At 39.6% G+C, this 12,710-nt stretch overlaps 1 protein-coding gene across 2 annotated transcripts; it reads right to left on the bottom strand.

Moving 5' to 3' along the window:
* Nucleotides 1-70: 70 nt before the first annotated feature.
* On the bottom strand, nt 71-9,776 carry klc3 (kinesin light chain 3). 2 transcript variants are annotated; one of them, XM_020708048.3, is made up of 14 exons: nt 9,670-9,776; nt 7,419-7,667; nt 7,097-7,162; nt 6,704-6,868; nt 6,516-6,591; nt 4,282-4,424; nt 4,124-4,206; nt 3,956-4,043; nt 3,752-3,853; nt 3,481-3,654; nt 2,631-2,730; nt 2,391-2,562; nt 2,244-2,310; nt 71-2,143 (listed from the first exon to the last, which is right to left on the bottom strand). In XM_020708048.3, the coding sequence occupies exons 2-14, from the start codon at nt 7,626-7,628 to the stop codon at nt 2,060-2,062; spliced, it is 1,530 nt and encodes a 509-aa protein (XP_020563707.1). In that variant the 5' UTR covers nt 7,629-7,667; nt 9,670-9,776; the 3' UTR covers nt 71-2,059. The 2 variants fall into 2 exon arrangements, with proteins under 2 accessions (XP_020563707.1, XP_004075296.1); XM_004075248.5 differs by having other exon boundaries at nt 9,488-9,756.
* Nucleotides 9,777-12,710: the final 2,934 nt, after the last annotated feature.

The following is a 12,710-nucleotide window of genomic DNA, read 5'->3' as shown; positions in this document are numbered from 1 at the left end:
ATTTTCAGCAACTATTTAGAGCTAAAACGAAAAGACAATTTCACAAAAGGATTAAAAGTAAAGAGTCCAGTTTGTTCACATTTTCTTTGTATTATTGCGTAACAGTAAAGGTTTCACTTGTCTATGATATGGGGGTCCACCGTTTTACTGACGGTCAAACATTCATCTTCTTTAAACTCATCAAAAACACAAAATACAAACAAAATACAAACACATTTTAATGCTAATCCTTCAGTTTAGCTCATATTTGTGGGAAAAAAAGCTACTTTCACACAGAAACGACTCATTTAAAAACATTTCTTGCCCCCAGATTATGTCAGAAATATAAAAATACTTAAATACAAGGAAAGTTCTACAGAACATTTGATGTTTGCATGTTTGGAATGTGCAGAAACATTCTAGTCCACAGTCACATCTGCTGCAGCTCCATCATCTTAGTTCCAACTCATCAATGTTCAGGAAAGTCCAAGCAAGAGAAAAACGATCCACGTCTGACAACATTAGGACGTGATCTTCATCCTTAAAGGCCTGATGCTGAACCGAGCTGAAATGGTTTTACATTCTGTCAGGTTAGAAAAGGTAAATCCACCATTTGTTTGTCTCCAAGTTTTGTGTTTAACAAATAGACTAAATGTCTATTTACAAGAATAACAAGTAGAAAACGTGCAAAGTTATTTCTCTAATATTAAAAGAAATGTTGCCTAAACCAGTGGCCCCCAAGTCGCAGACCGGTACCCACCTGCCAAGACAAAAGTACTTAGATTACATTTGTTTTTTCATATTATTTTGAAGGAAGTTGTATTTTGTTAAACTGTCGGTTTCTCTTCCGTCTATGACTCATTCTTGACGCTTTTGAAGTCGCTGTCATGTGTTATGAATCCATCTACCGTACTAATTTTATAAAGTAGCTAAGCAAAGTTAGTTAAAATAAAAAAGTTTCTTCTCACAGAAAAGACTTAAAGAGGAAACAGAAGAGTCTTTAACTTAAAAAAAAAGAAAAAACATACGTATTTAACAGACAAAAACTAAAATATTGGATTTACTCTGCATAATTTGCATAATATTACAAAGTTACTGCTAAAAAAGTTGTTTTTCCGTCTATCATTGGTTTTCTCATTTTATTAAGGAGGCATTAGTCTGCCACACTTTAAAATTCAGACAATACAAGTTGGTGTAAGATTTTTTTATTTTATTTTTTATTTTAGTTTCCGCTTTAACGCTTTAAGCTTTCCCATCTATAAAACGCCAACAGACATTTTCAAAATGTCTATTTTATATTAGATTTCATGTAGGATGGTTTTCATGTGAAAATTCCGCTCAGCTTCTAACTTAATTAGAAGCCAAATAAAACGAAGTCCAACTTCAGCCTAGTGCAGCCCAGTCCTTGAAAATATTGTCTGACATCAAAGCGCTCCGTGGCGCCTTAAAAGGTTGGGAACCACTGGCCTAAAAGACAGCAGCAAGTTAAGTCAAAATGTAAGATTAGCAATTTCCAAAAATGTCAGTTGTTATGCAGATGACATTGTGTTGTTTAAAAGACTCGTTTGCCTAATTTTCACATCGAATGCATTGATTTACTGAGTGTTTCAAGTGATCAGGACGAAATATGACTGCATGATTGATATATTTCAGTATTTGTTGCCACACCTTTTCACATTTGTGCCTAAAGTAAATACATTATTTTAGTGATCCTCTAACATCTCAACCTAACATAGTAAGATAATAAGTCAAACTACTCCAGCTCTTAACTTTACATTGACAAAAGATGCTGGTGAAAGTTGGAAAAATGTCCTGAAAAAGGCAAAAAGCAAACATGATTGAAGTTTTTTTACGTGTTTGTCTTCTGGAAGTTTAAATAAATAAATATATTTCTATTTTTTCTGTTTCTTTGATGTAGTTTAGAAATTAAAACGCAAATTCATGGATGTTTTTTCTTTACCTTTCGTGTTGACCTACATACAAACAGAAAGGAATAAATGAGCTGAATCTGGAGAAGAACATGGATCTGGTTCAGTCTCTGATTTAAAACTCCAGAAACCTGAAGGAAGTGTTTTCAGTGTTAGCTGATCCCACCCAACGAGCTCCTTCTGGTCAGACTCTGTGTGCTGGAGCTTTGGACTCGACTGTCTGCCAGATGCTTCGACTGAGGGGAAAAACAAAAACAAACGTTTAAATAAATATGTGTAAATGTGAACTGAAGGTTCCTGAAAATTCGATTGCGTTTAAAAAAAAAATGCAATAACCTGCGTGCTGTTCTGACCGTCTCTGGTCCCAACGTTCAGCACATTGAGGGAGTTTGCCCTCTTCATCCTAGAAAAGCCCCACAAGTCAAAGATACTTTACAGAGTTGCTGGTATATGAGACAAAACATTGCCTAACAGAGTATTTACCCAGCATGCCTTGGGGTGCTTTCCTCTATTCCTACCCCTTTGAGCTTGCGGACCAGTTTCTCGCTGCTTCTGCGTATCGACTCCCGGAGTTTGGTAAAGGAGCCGCTGCGCCTCAGTCCCTCCGGCACAGAACCGCCATCCTCGGCTCCTGACCAGCTGGGATGACCGTCACCTGGAGGAAAAGGAGCTGCGTTCATGCAGGAACAAGAGAGACCGCATATAGGTACCATGTTACCCTACCTTCCACTGATCCAAATTCCTTCTCGTGAGCTCTGGTCAGAATCTCTTTGTAGAGAGCTTCAGCTTGTCTGTATTTCCCCTGTTTCAGATAGCATGATGCCTGAATGGGAGACCAATAACATTTGTTTTAACGATGCAAAGTGTTCACATCGGTAACCTGCCTTACCTCGTGCTTTAGACTGTTAGTAACGTTAACTAGCTGTGCGGCAAACAAATCAACGGCATCTAGGTCTTGACCAGGTTAATTCTCTGGAAATGTCCAGTGGAATTAGAATAAAAACACACTAAACTCTGGACACACTTGTTTGATCATCACATGACCTCCTCAAGCATAGTTTTTAACTGTTTCCTGTTATATTTGTTTATTTCACTATTTTATGAATTTTGACTGTCTGATATATATTGTTGTTTAATAGTTTGAAGAAGGTTGTTTTTTTAAACTATTTGTTTTGAGTTTTTCCTTTTTTTCTATGTTAAGCCTAGAAATGAACAAACCGGGGGCTTGTCCGGGATCATGAATTTGTGTCAAAGCTTTACGCCCCTCTTTTTTTGGGTGCCTAACAACTTTCCATATAACTAAACAGAAACAGGAGTGCTTAGTTACTCCTTGTTGGACTGCATTAAATGATTCAATCACTGCAGTGAAGGATGTGGCTGGACTCACGCTGATCTGACGTCGATATACTCCAGTTTTTTGGATATTTGCTTTCAGAGATTTGTGGGTCAAACTATCAAAGATGCTATTTTAGCATCAACAAAAAGACTATGAGACATATGAAGTATGCTGCAACAACATGAGTCCAAGTGGAAACAGTCTTGACTGCATTTGTGTGTGATCGGCGAGTCTCACCAGGTTGTTCTTGGTTTTGGCCACGTTGGCGTCATCAGGCCCCAGTTTGCTCTGGTAGATGTGCAGAGCGCGCTCATAGTACTGCTCCACTTCCTGGTACTTGCCTTGGTTCTGACAGAGCAGAGCCAGGTTGTTCAGCTGCTTCGCCACGTCTGGATGATCTGTTCCCAAAACCTGGAATCCCATGAAAACCAAGAATGTTCACAACAACAACAACAACAAAAAAAAATGATGACAGTACTGAATGAAAGCTTTGAGTTGACTCTCTTACCTTCTCTCTGATCTCCAGGGCTCTTTTGCATAGAGGTTCTGCTTCTTTGTACTTCCCCCTCTTCCCATAAAGCACTGCCAGGTTGTTGAGCGTCGCCGCCACCTGAACACAACAAAACAGAACTTAAAATGGAATCAAAATTCTGCATTTGAGGTTTTTTTTCATTGAGGTCCTCATGCGGTTTAACAGAAGAAAGTTAGTCACAGCAGGATGGTCCATCCCCAGAGTCTTCTCTCGGATCGCCAAGGCATCGTTCAGAAGGTTCGCTGCCTCTTTGTATTTGTTCTGATCTCTGGAAAGATAGTCCCGGGGGTCAAAACAACAGCCTCAATCGGAGGAGGAGACGGACGTCGTCATGGTAACTGCTCTCACCTGTACACCAGCGCCAGGATATTCAGCATGGTGGCTACATCTGGGTGGGTGTGGCCTGAAGATTTCTCCAAGTCTTCCAAAGCCTGTTGAGAGACGACCATCAGACAAACGTTTTGCCTCCAGCAGGTTAATAAAGACATTTTTTTAAAGCGTCTCACCTGTTTGCAGAGGGGCACGGCGACCTCGTAGCGGCCTTGCGATGCGTACTGGATGACCAGGTTGTGCAGCGTTCGAAGGCGGGCGGGAATCTCGTAACCTCCCTGCTGCGCTGCAGCTGCTGCGCTGCTGTGAGGCTGCGACACTGAAACACGAAAAGTCTGTAAAAATGACGAAAACGCGATATCCATTCGTTGAATCCGTGGATCAAAGTTCTTCTAACGCTTTAACTCGTATTCACAACACAAAAAAAGGGGTTTCTGTTTGTTTTATCAAAAGAATTCAACATTAAATGCATTAAAGTTGAATAAAGTTTGCTTACAACAACAACCAAGGATGTCATGAGGCGCCATGAAACCGAAATCTGCTTTGTTCCTGTGAAATCTGCTGGTTTAGAATGAAAATTTCACCCAAAAAAAACACTAATAATAATAATGACTGAATAACAATCTCCTAAAAGGTTTCCAACAAGTCAGTTATTCCTCTAGATTACAGTATTTCACTCATGTCTGTGGATTTAATATTTCTAACTCAGATAAATAACATTAGAACGTATAAAAGTCGCACACAAGTAAGAATTTTTAGCAGGAAGGTATTTATCCATCTGAAGCAGGGGTGTCCAATGGGGGCTGATTTGGTGAGGTGAGAAAGTATGAGGGCCAAACAATCGGCCTGACAGTTTTAATAACATTACCTTTAAATGAACTTTTAGAGACGTTTTCCAATCCGGCTTTTATCTGGTTTCGTCCTAAGCTGGTTTGTCTCGTATTTCAGTTGACTCTATCTTCAGAAGCAAAAATCCTGTCTTGTGGTGTTCCCCAAGGTTCTGTATTGGGACCCATTCTATTTACTCTTTTCATGATTCCCATTGGGAGACTTCTCATCAAATTTTCAAATATTTCGCATCCTCTTTTACGCTGATGACATTCAACTTTAGTGCTCCTTTGGAAAAAATGATTACACAAATCTACTAGACTGCTTGGCCAGCATTAGAGTTTGGTTAAATGACAACCATTTACTCCTGAACCCTAATAAGACGGAGACAATAATTTTTGCTTCTGATGACAAAATTCCCTCCATCAAAAGACACCTTGGTTCACTGAGCTCTTCTGTCCAGCCCAGTCTCAGGAATCTCAGGAATCTTGGTGTCATGTTTGACAAATCTGTGTCTCTAGACTCTCACTCGAAGCTCTTGGTCAAAAACTGGTTTTATCACCTGAGGAATGTGGCTAAACTGAAGACGATGGTAACCATATCTAACCTTGAGCTGATCATCCATGCTTTCATCTCCTCTCGGTCAGACTACTGCAGTTCTCTTTTAACTTGTTTTAACTAAAAGTCTCTTAAACGTCTCCAACTGGTCTAGAACTCTGCTGCAAGGCTTTTAACTGGAACCAATGAGCTCACTCATGCCCCCCCTCTGCTTCTATCTCTACATTGGCTTCTTGTTAAATTTAGAACAGATTTTAAGATTTTGATTTTAGTTTTTAGAGCCTTGCACGGACAAACCCCGAACTATATTTCTGACCTTTTAACTCCCTAAACTCCTGCACGTTCCTCTGATAAAAATCTTTTATGTGTTCCAAAAATGTGTTTAAAGCTCAAGTTAGGACGTTTTTTTATAGGACAGCTTTTAGCTGACTTTTACTTGTGTTCACTTCTGCGTGTTTGTTTGTTTACTTCTATGCCTGTGTGTGTTTATTGGGCTTCGCTAATGATTTTATATTGTTTTAACATTGTGAAGCACTTTGTGAGTCGCTCTCTGAGAAAAGTGCTATGTAAATAAATATTTACTTACTTTTACCTTACTTATTTAATGAGCATTTTATTGCAATGTCATGCTTTGTATTTCTTTCTATCAAACAAATAAACCTAATCACGTTTTTACCAAAACACTGTCTATTTGTCATTTCACTGCACTTTATATTCCCTGTTAGCTTGTTGCGGATGTTTCATCTGGTAGTGTGAATGTGAAAACACAATTAAACAAACTGAAATCAAGAAATTATGAACAAAGTTTAAAAAAAATGCTGTGTGGGGGGGGGCACACATTATTGTTTTTATGAAAGGAGCCTGCGGTTTGGGGAAATTTTGATCGTGGGCCACATTTGACCCGTAGGATCTGCCTGATCTAAAGTTTTTTTTATGTGTTTTAAGTGAAGCTTCTTGGTGTCAAAAACAGGAAGTGTTTTCCTTCATTGAAGTCTGTGATGGACCTGGGGGGGGGGTCTCTTACTCTGAGACGGCTCCTCATCGTCTGCAGGAAACAGATCATCCAGAGAACCCTTGTTAGAAAAGTTCTGTTTGTCGTCCTGCAGAAGAAGAAAAAGTTTTAATTCTCGGGTATTTCTGCAGGAGATGTTTAGTTTCAGGAGATAAAAGCCATCGCTATGGAAACCCGGCGAGTGGGATTTCCTTCCTCACCACAGGCGGCTCGTCCTGGTCGTATTTGCGCATGGAGGACATGAACTGCAGGTGTCTGTTCTGCTCCTCCAGGGTGACCACCTGCTGCTCGGTGTCCTGCAGCCGCTGCTGGGCGTTGGCCAGCTCGTCCCTCAGCCACTGGTTCTCCTGGCAGAGCCGACGCACCTGAGGAGGACGGAGCGACGTCACGGAGGAGTTGGGATGAAAGAAAAGAGGAGGACAAAAACATAACAAAACCTATCTAAAATGCAATTTTTAGCCTTTTTTCCCCCTCTACTTTTAACCTCCATCTTAAAGAAATGTGTTAAAAACACCATCTTCCCTGGAGTCCGTCCTCAAAGACAGCCTCCTGTGAATTTAATAAACACCTGAGGGTTTTCTGCAGGAACTCACCTGAGCTCGCAGCTTTTGCTTCTCTGCCTCCAGAGACCCGAGATGAGCCGACAGCGCCATCATCACCTGAGGAGAAGAAGAAATCGAACGCATTCAGCGTGAGCCCACACCTCCCTGCCCTGGAATCTGGCTTCATCTGGGCTTCAAGATTCAGTTTTATTTGCAAGAGGAAAATCAAATTGAGATCATCTGCCGTCACAACTTCAAGTGGTTTCCTCGTCCTCAGGTCAGATCACTAGCGTCTGTCCTGTTTGCATTCCTGATGGTGCTGTGGTTGAGCGTTCACTTGGACATGGCCTCCAGGGCCTTTGAACTTTGGTACCTGTGCCTCGCTCAGACCCAGCTCGATCCTCTCCAAGGACTGCTGGACGATGCCGCTCTTCTCCTGCTCCACGCTGCCGCTGGACGACTCCACCCGGCTCTCCAGCGCCCCCTGCAGGCTCTCCAGCAGGCTGTGGTTCTCTCCCCTCAGCGCCTCCAGCCCCGCTATCACCTGCTGCGTGCTGCACAGGATCTCCTCCGTCGACAACATCTCTCCTGCTCTGAGCCTCCTCCCCTCAGAGAAAGTGAGCTGACAGCAGCAGGAGGAAGATGCAAAAATGGATTTAGGAGAAATTAAAACACCGTTTGAATGAAAACAAAATGATTAATAGCCAGAAACGACCAACATAAAATATCTGTTTTAGTTATAAACTGTGAGCTCATCTGGACTTCTTGTAGGTTAAAAAGGTTTTGTTCTTCAGCCAACAAACGTTTTTCAGTCAAACTAAAAGCTGAAAAAGAGCCAAACTTCTCAGCTTTTAGGTGTATTTGCTTTATTGAGGCCTGGCTGCAGACAAGATGGCGCCTGACATCATCAGCTGGAAGCAGAAATCATACAGCTTACTTTAACTCTAACCCAAAAGCGTTAAAAATTGTAGAACTTTTTTTTGGTTTTTTTACTGACACTTAAAACAGGACAAACCGTAACTCTTGGGGTCACCAGTAAAAATAAAGTTTTTTTTCGAGCGGGAGCAGGGGACTTCCGATTCCAGATGAGGACTTCCAGTTCTGCAGCCAGGTCCGCTTATAAGGCTGCTGTTAATTCAGGAAATGCAGCCGGTCCAACAGCTATGAAGATAAAACCGCTTCTTTGCGTGATTCCACGACAGACTAAGACTACAGACAGACCACCGTCTCAGAAGACTCCTGTGATGCTCTCGTTGCCGTGGCAACAACGTTTCGGGGGACTTGGTGGTCCGGTAACTCAGGCGTGAAGCAACTTGTGAAATTTTAACAGGGAATTAGAAAAACTAAAGAAAAACAGGCAATGGGCGAACCTCTGAAGGTAAAGGAGAAAGGCAAAAAGAACCGATGAACGCGTGAGAAACAAGCGTGAAGGGGGAAGTATAATCATCTAATATATGCAAAAACAGACAAAGAAATATTCTGTGTTTCTGTATGTAAAGCAGAAGAATGGAACAGCGTGGAGTCAGAATCCGACCAGAATCTCCGTAAAGAAGGAAATAAAGTATCATTTTAAACAGATTCTTATACATAAAGACCAAATTCCTGTAAATATTTAAAATAATGATGCTAAAAATAACTACAAGATGTGAACATAGGTCCTTGTAGCTACATGAGTGTGTGTTTGTAGATGTGTAGCTTTTTATGTACATATTTGTATTTATTTACACGACTGCCTTTTTCAAATTATTATTTTGGCTTATTTATTATTACTACAGAAAAGTGGTGAAAATAAATGTTTGGACTTCTTTTTACTCCTTTTTTAATATTTACATTTATTTCTTATAGGTTTTATTTCGTACATTTAGGAGAAAAAACAAAATATGTCTCGAAATGACCACAAAGAGACAGATTGTAAATAACCAGACATCAGCCACAAACCAGCTACGACTTATTATCTTCATTTCATTGTAAAGTAATGTGCATAAACTTGTCGGACTGCATTCACAAATACTTTGTTTTAATCCAACCGTACAAAAATATTCTAAAACTAACGTTTATCTCCTTTTTTGCATCTTTTCTGACTCCCAACCCGTTTAAAAATGTAGTTTTCTAAGTGACAGTCATCAGCAAAGAAATATTTTGATGACGTCAAGTGGTCGAATACAAACAGAGCGCACGCGGGCGGGCGCGAACACCCCCCCCCCCCTCCCCCGGGAGGTCTCTGCGGGCTTTGTTTACGGTGGGCGGAGCTAAAGGCCTCATCTCTGGGGAATAAATGTCCATTAAATCCAACAGGAATGACGTTAACTTCGTCGCGTTCGGGTGTGAAAAACAGCTGACACGGCTTACTGATATTTACTCACCTGGACAGAATAAAGGACGCACAAACACAAAGATTTACCTTCAGACAACAACAGCAATTAAAAGTTATTTATAGCCCACCTGCTAAGTCCGAGCTCCCGCAGCGTGGTTCCCTGTTTTTGCGACACTTTGAAGTTCAATTCGAGCTTTGTTGGCTCGGTCGCGCGTGTCATGTAAGTTTAGACATTTCTGTTCACGGTGACACAGTTTACCGAGAACTGAGGCGCTAAAGTGATGAAAAGCTGCAGCGGTAGATCATTCACCTGTCGCTCCTTTGGCTTCAGCTCCTCCTGTCATCTCAGGACCAACACAGTCAAGCTGTAGTGCCGAAGAAGCTTCACTTCCGCTGCAGCCCTTCAAAATAAGAGACTAGAAGAAGCCAAACGTTAGAAACCTCACATCTCTGGTATATAGGCTACTTTAGTATGTTTGTTTCAAAGACAATAAACTTATTACAAATGTTTAGACATTTTTTGTTGTTGTCACGAATTACAATTAGGATAAAAAATGTATTTATTTTACTATACTAAATGGGCTTCACAATATGCCAGTGAAGACTAGATTGGATACGTCCCATAGATATACAGACAGATAAATGGGTTTATCTTTTACCTAAAACTTTCAGAAAAATATGTCTTTCTTTTTTTTTTAATTGGCAAATCAAAAGTCACAGAACGTGTAGTCACTCACAATAACCAGCTCTGTGAAATCCCTCAAAAATACAAAACTGGATAAAGACCAAGCAGCAGACATCCGAATCTAAATGAATTTTTAAAAAGTAATAAAAGAAAAAAACAAGTAATAATAGACAAAAAAATGAAAATAAAACTTAACTGATACAATAAATAAATAAAAGACTAAAATATAATACAAAAGAATAAATGAATTAGTTAGTGGTTAGCGCTCTTGCCTCACAGCAAGAAGGCCCTCGGTTCAAGTCCCGGCTGGGGGACATGAACCAGAACATCAATGGGGGACCTTTCTGTGTGGAGTTTGCATGTTCTCCCCATGTATGTGTGGGTTTTCTCCGGGATCTCCGGCTTCCTCCCACCGTCCAAAAACATGCTTCATAGGTTGATTGGCAACTCTAAATTGTCCCTAGGTGTGAGTGTGAGAGTGAATGGGTGTGTGTTTGTGGATATTCTACCCTGCGACAGACTGACAACCTGTCCAGAGCATCCCCTGCCTTCGCCGACAAGTGGCCGGGATAGGCTCCAGCAGCCCCGTGACCCCGAAAGGGAAAAACGGAATAGAAAATGAATGAATAAACAATCTAAGAGTAGTATGGTTTTTATCACTTTCTGATATCTGAAGAAATTTTAAAAACTAGATTAAAGGTATTTTAAAAAATAGTTCTTATTTTTAAAATGTGAATACAAAAGTTTTTTAAAATTAACAAATTGTTCACTAAGAATTGAATGTTTGTCTTGACCCTTGTGCTATCCTATGCACTTTACCATTGGGAGTTGGGTCATCTAGACCCACTAGACAGTGCTCTGAACCTTTTTTCTTCAATGATTTGTGATCTTCACTGGTGTCCATGGATTACATGAAATCTTTCCACCTTTATCCACCTTTGTCATGGTAGGGAGAACACGTCAATGGAAGGGTGGGGTCATCTAAGATAGCATAAGGGTTAAAGAATGAAAAAACGTTGTTTTTTCTCTGCTCAGTTTTATCTAATTTTATTAGTTTTGTTTTTTTCACTCCACATTTGTTGCCTCTGTTTGAAATCACTCAAAGATTTTGTCCAATTTAACATGTCAAGCCACGGTTTGCAATTTTCTGATTCTTCAACAAACAAATAAATGCTGTTATTTTGAAGCCAATGTCCACATTTCCGGATTTGCTGCATTGTTTTTACGTCACATGTCGAGGCGGAGCGCTTTACCTGATACCATACTTCCCAGCATGCACTGCGGGGTCCGGCTCGGCTGCGCTGTCCTGCCCAGGAGAGGGCAGCACTCTGTCGGCGTGTTGACCTGGAAACACTTCAGAAAACTGCCACAACTGTTTTTTATTTCAATTAAATTTATTTTTAAATGTTTGGAGAACTTAACATTTATAGCAAGCAAAAGAACAACTGTTTACAACACATTTAATTTAAAGACACAGAATAATTTTATACTAAGAATAAAACTATTTTTCCATAATTCTTCATCCACGTTAAGCTTTTGAGAAGATAGACTTTGGTTTGAATATTAAAGAGCTGAGTTAAAACACATTAGGGAGTGTGATCATTTCAAAAATAAAGCTTTATTTTGTCGTTTAGAGTGTAATTTAGAAGCTTCAAGGATGAGCACAAAGTGACATCACAACTGTTGAGTTATCAAAGGTTTATGCATTAAAAACAAACCGTAAACTATATTTAACATGGAACGTCATTAATACAATTTTTAATATTTTGTTGTATCCTATTTTAGTGGTGTTTAACAGTTTTTAGATTAGAAAAAAAACTAGAACAAATCAAATGGTTACAAGTAAAAAGGTTGAAAATAATTGCCAGATCTTGACTTTCTGTCATTTCTTTAAAAAAAAAAAAAACTCTATATATGTCAGAATTTTGTTTCCTGAAAACATTCGGTTTATATTGTGGCAAAAAAAATCCAAAAACAAACATGAGAACACAATGAAAAAACATGAGAATGCTGTCTGTGTTGCTGTGGATGGAATTTTATTTGTCAAAATAAGTTCTGTGCTTTGCTGTCCATAAATGTGAGACAGTATGTAAGTTTGGTTTAATAAATGCATATTTCTTAACCAAACATTGATGCTTTTGTTTTTTATTTTGTGCTAAAAAACAAAGCTTTTTTGGCACCACAATAACACAAGAACATAAGTATAACCCCACATTTTACAAATCATTCTTTGAAAATAAAATGTGTGACTTTTTCAGTCCACAGAAACCACACTCTATTTTTTTGATGTGATAGTAGGTACGCGCTTGAGTTTTAAAAATAATATAGCTTAAAACTAGCAGTGTTTACATTTGCCACTCCCACATTGTTGCTATGACAACACATAAATGACATTTACACTTGTTCATCCCGAGATGAGCTTCAAGCTCACGCAGTTTTTTGGATTTTCCATATATCTGTAAGGTATATGGTTATGTTTGCAGCATTTAGCAAAAAACAACGCTTGAGGATGGGAGACATAAAAGTGTTTTATATCAGACTCAGGGAGGCACTCTCCATAAAAGTCATTTTATAAGTTTAAAAATATCATACAAAGTTTTTCTGTAGATCAAATGCCGGTGTGTAACCCTTGTGCTATCCTAGGCACTTTAACGTTGGGAGTTGGG

The sequence above is a fragment of the Oryzias latipes genome, chromosome 13 (genome assembly GCF_053564925.1).
Source record: "Oryzias latipes strain Hd-rR chromosome 13, Olatipes_Hd-rR_3.1".
In the NCBI taxonomy this organism is placed as follows: Eukaryota; Metazoa; Chordata; class Actinopteri; order Beloniformes; family Adrianichthyidae; genus Oryzias; species Oryzias latipes.
The sequence above is the reverse complement of the archived record's forward strand: the minus strand, read 5'-3'. Positions and strand labels throughout refer to the sequence as shown.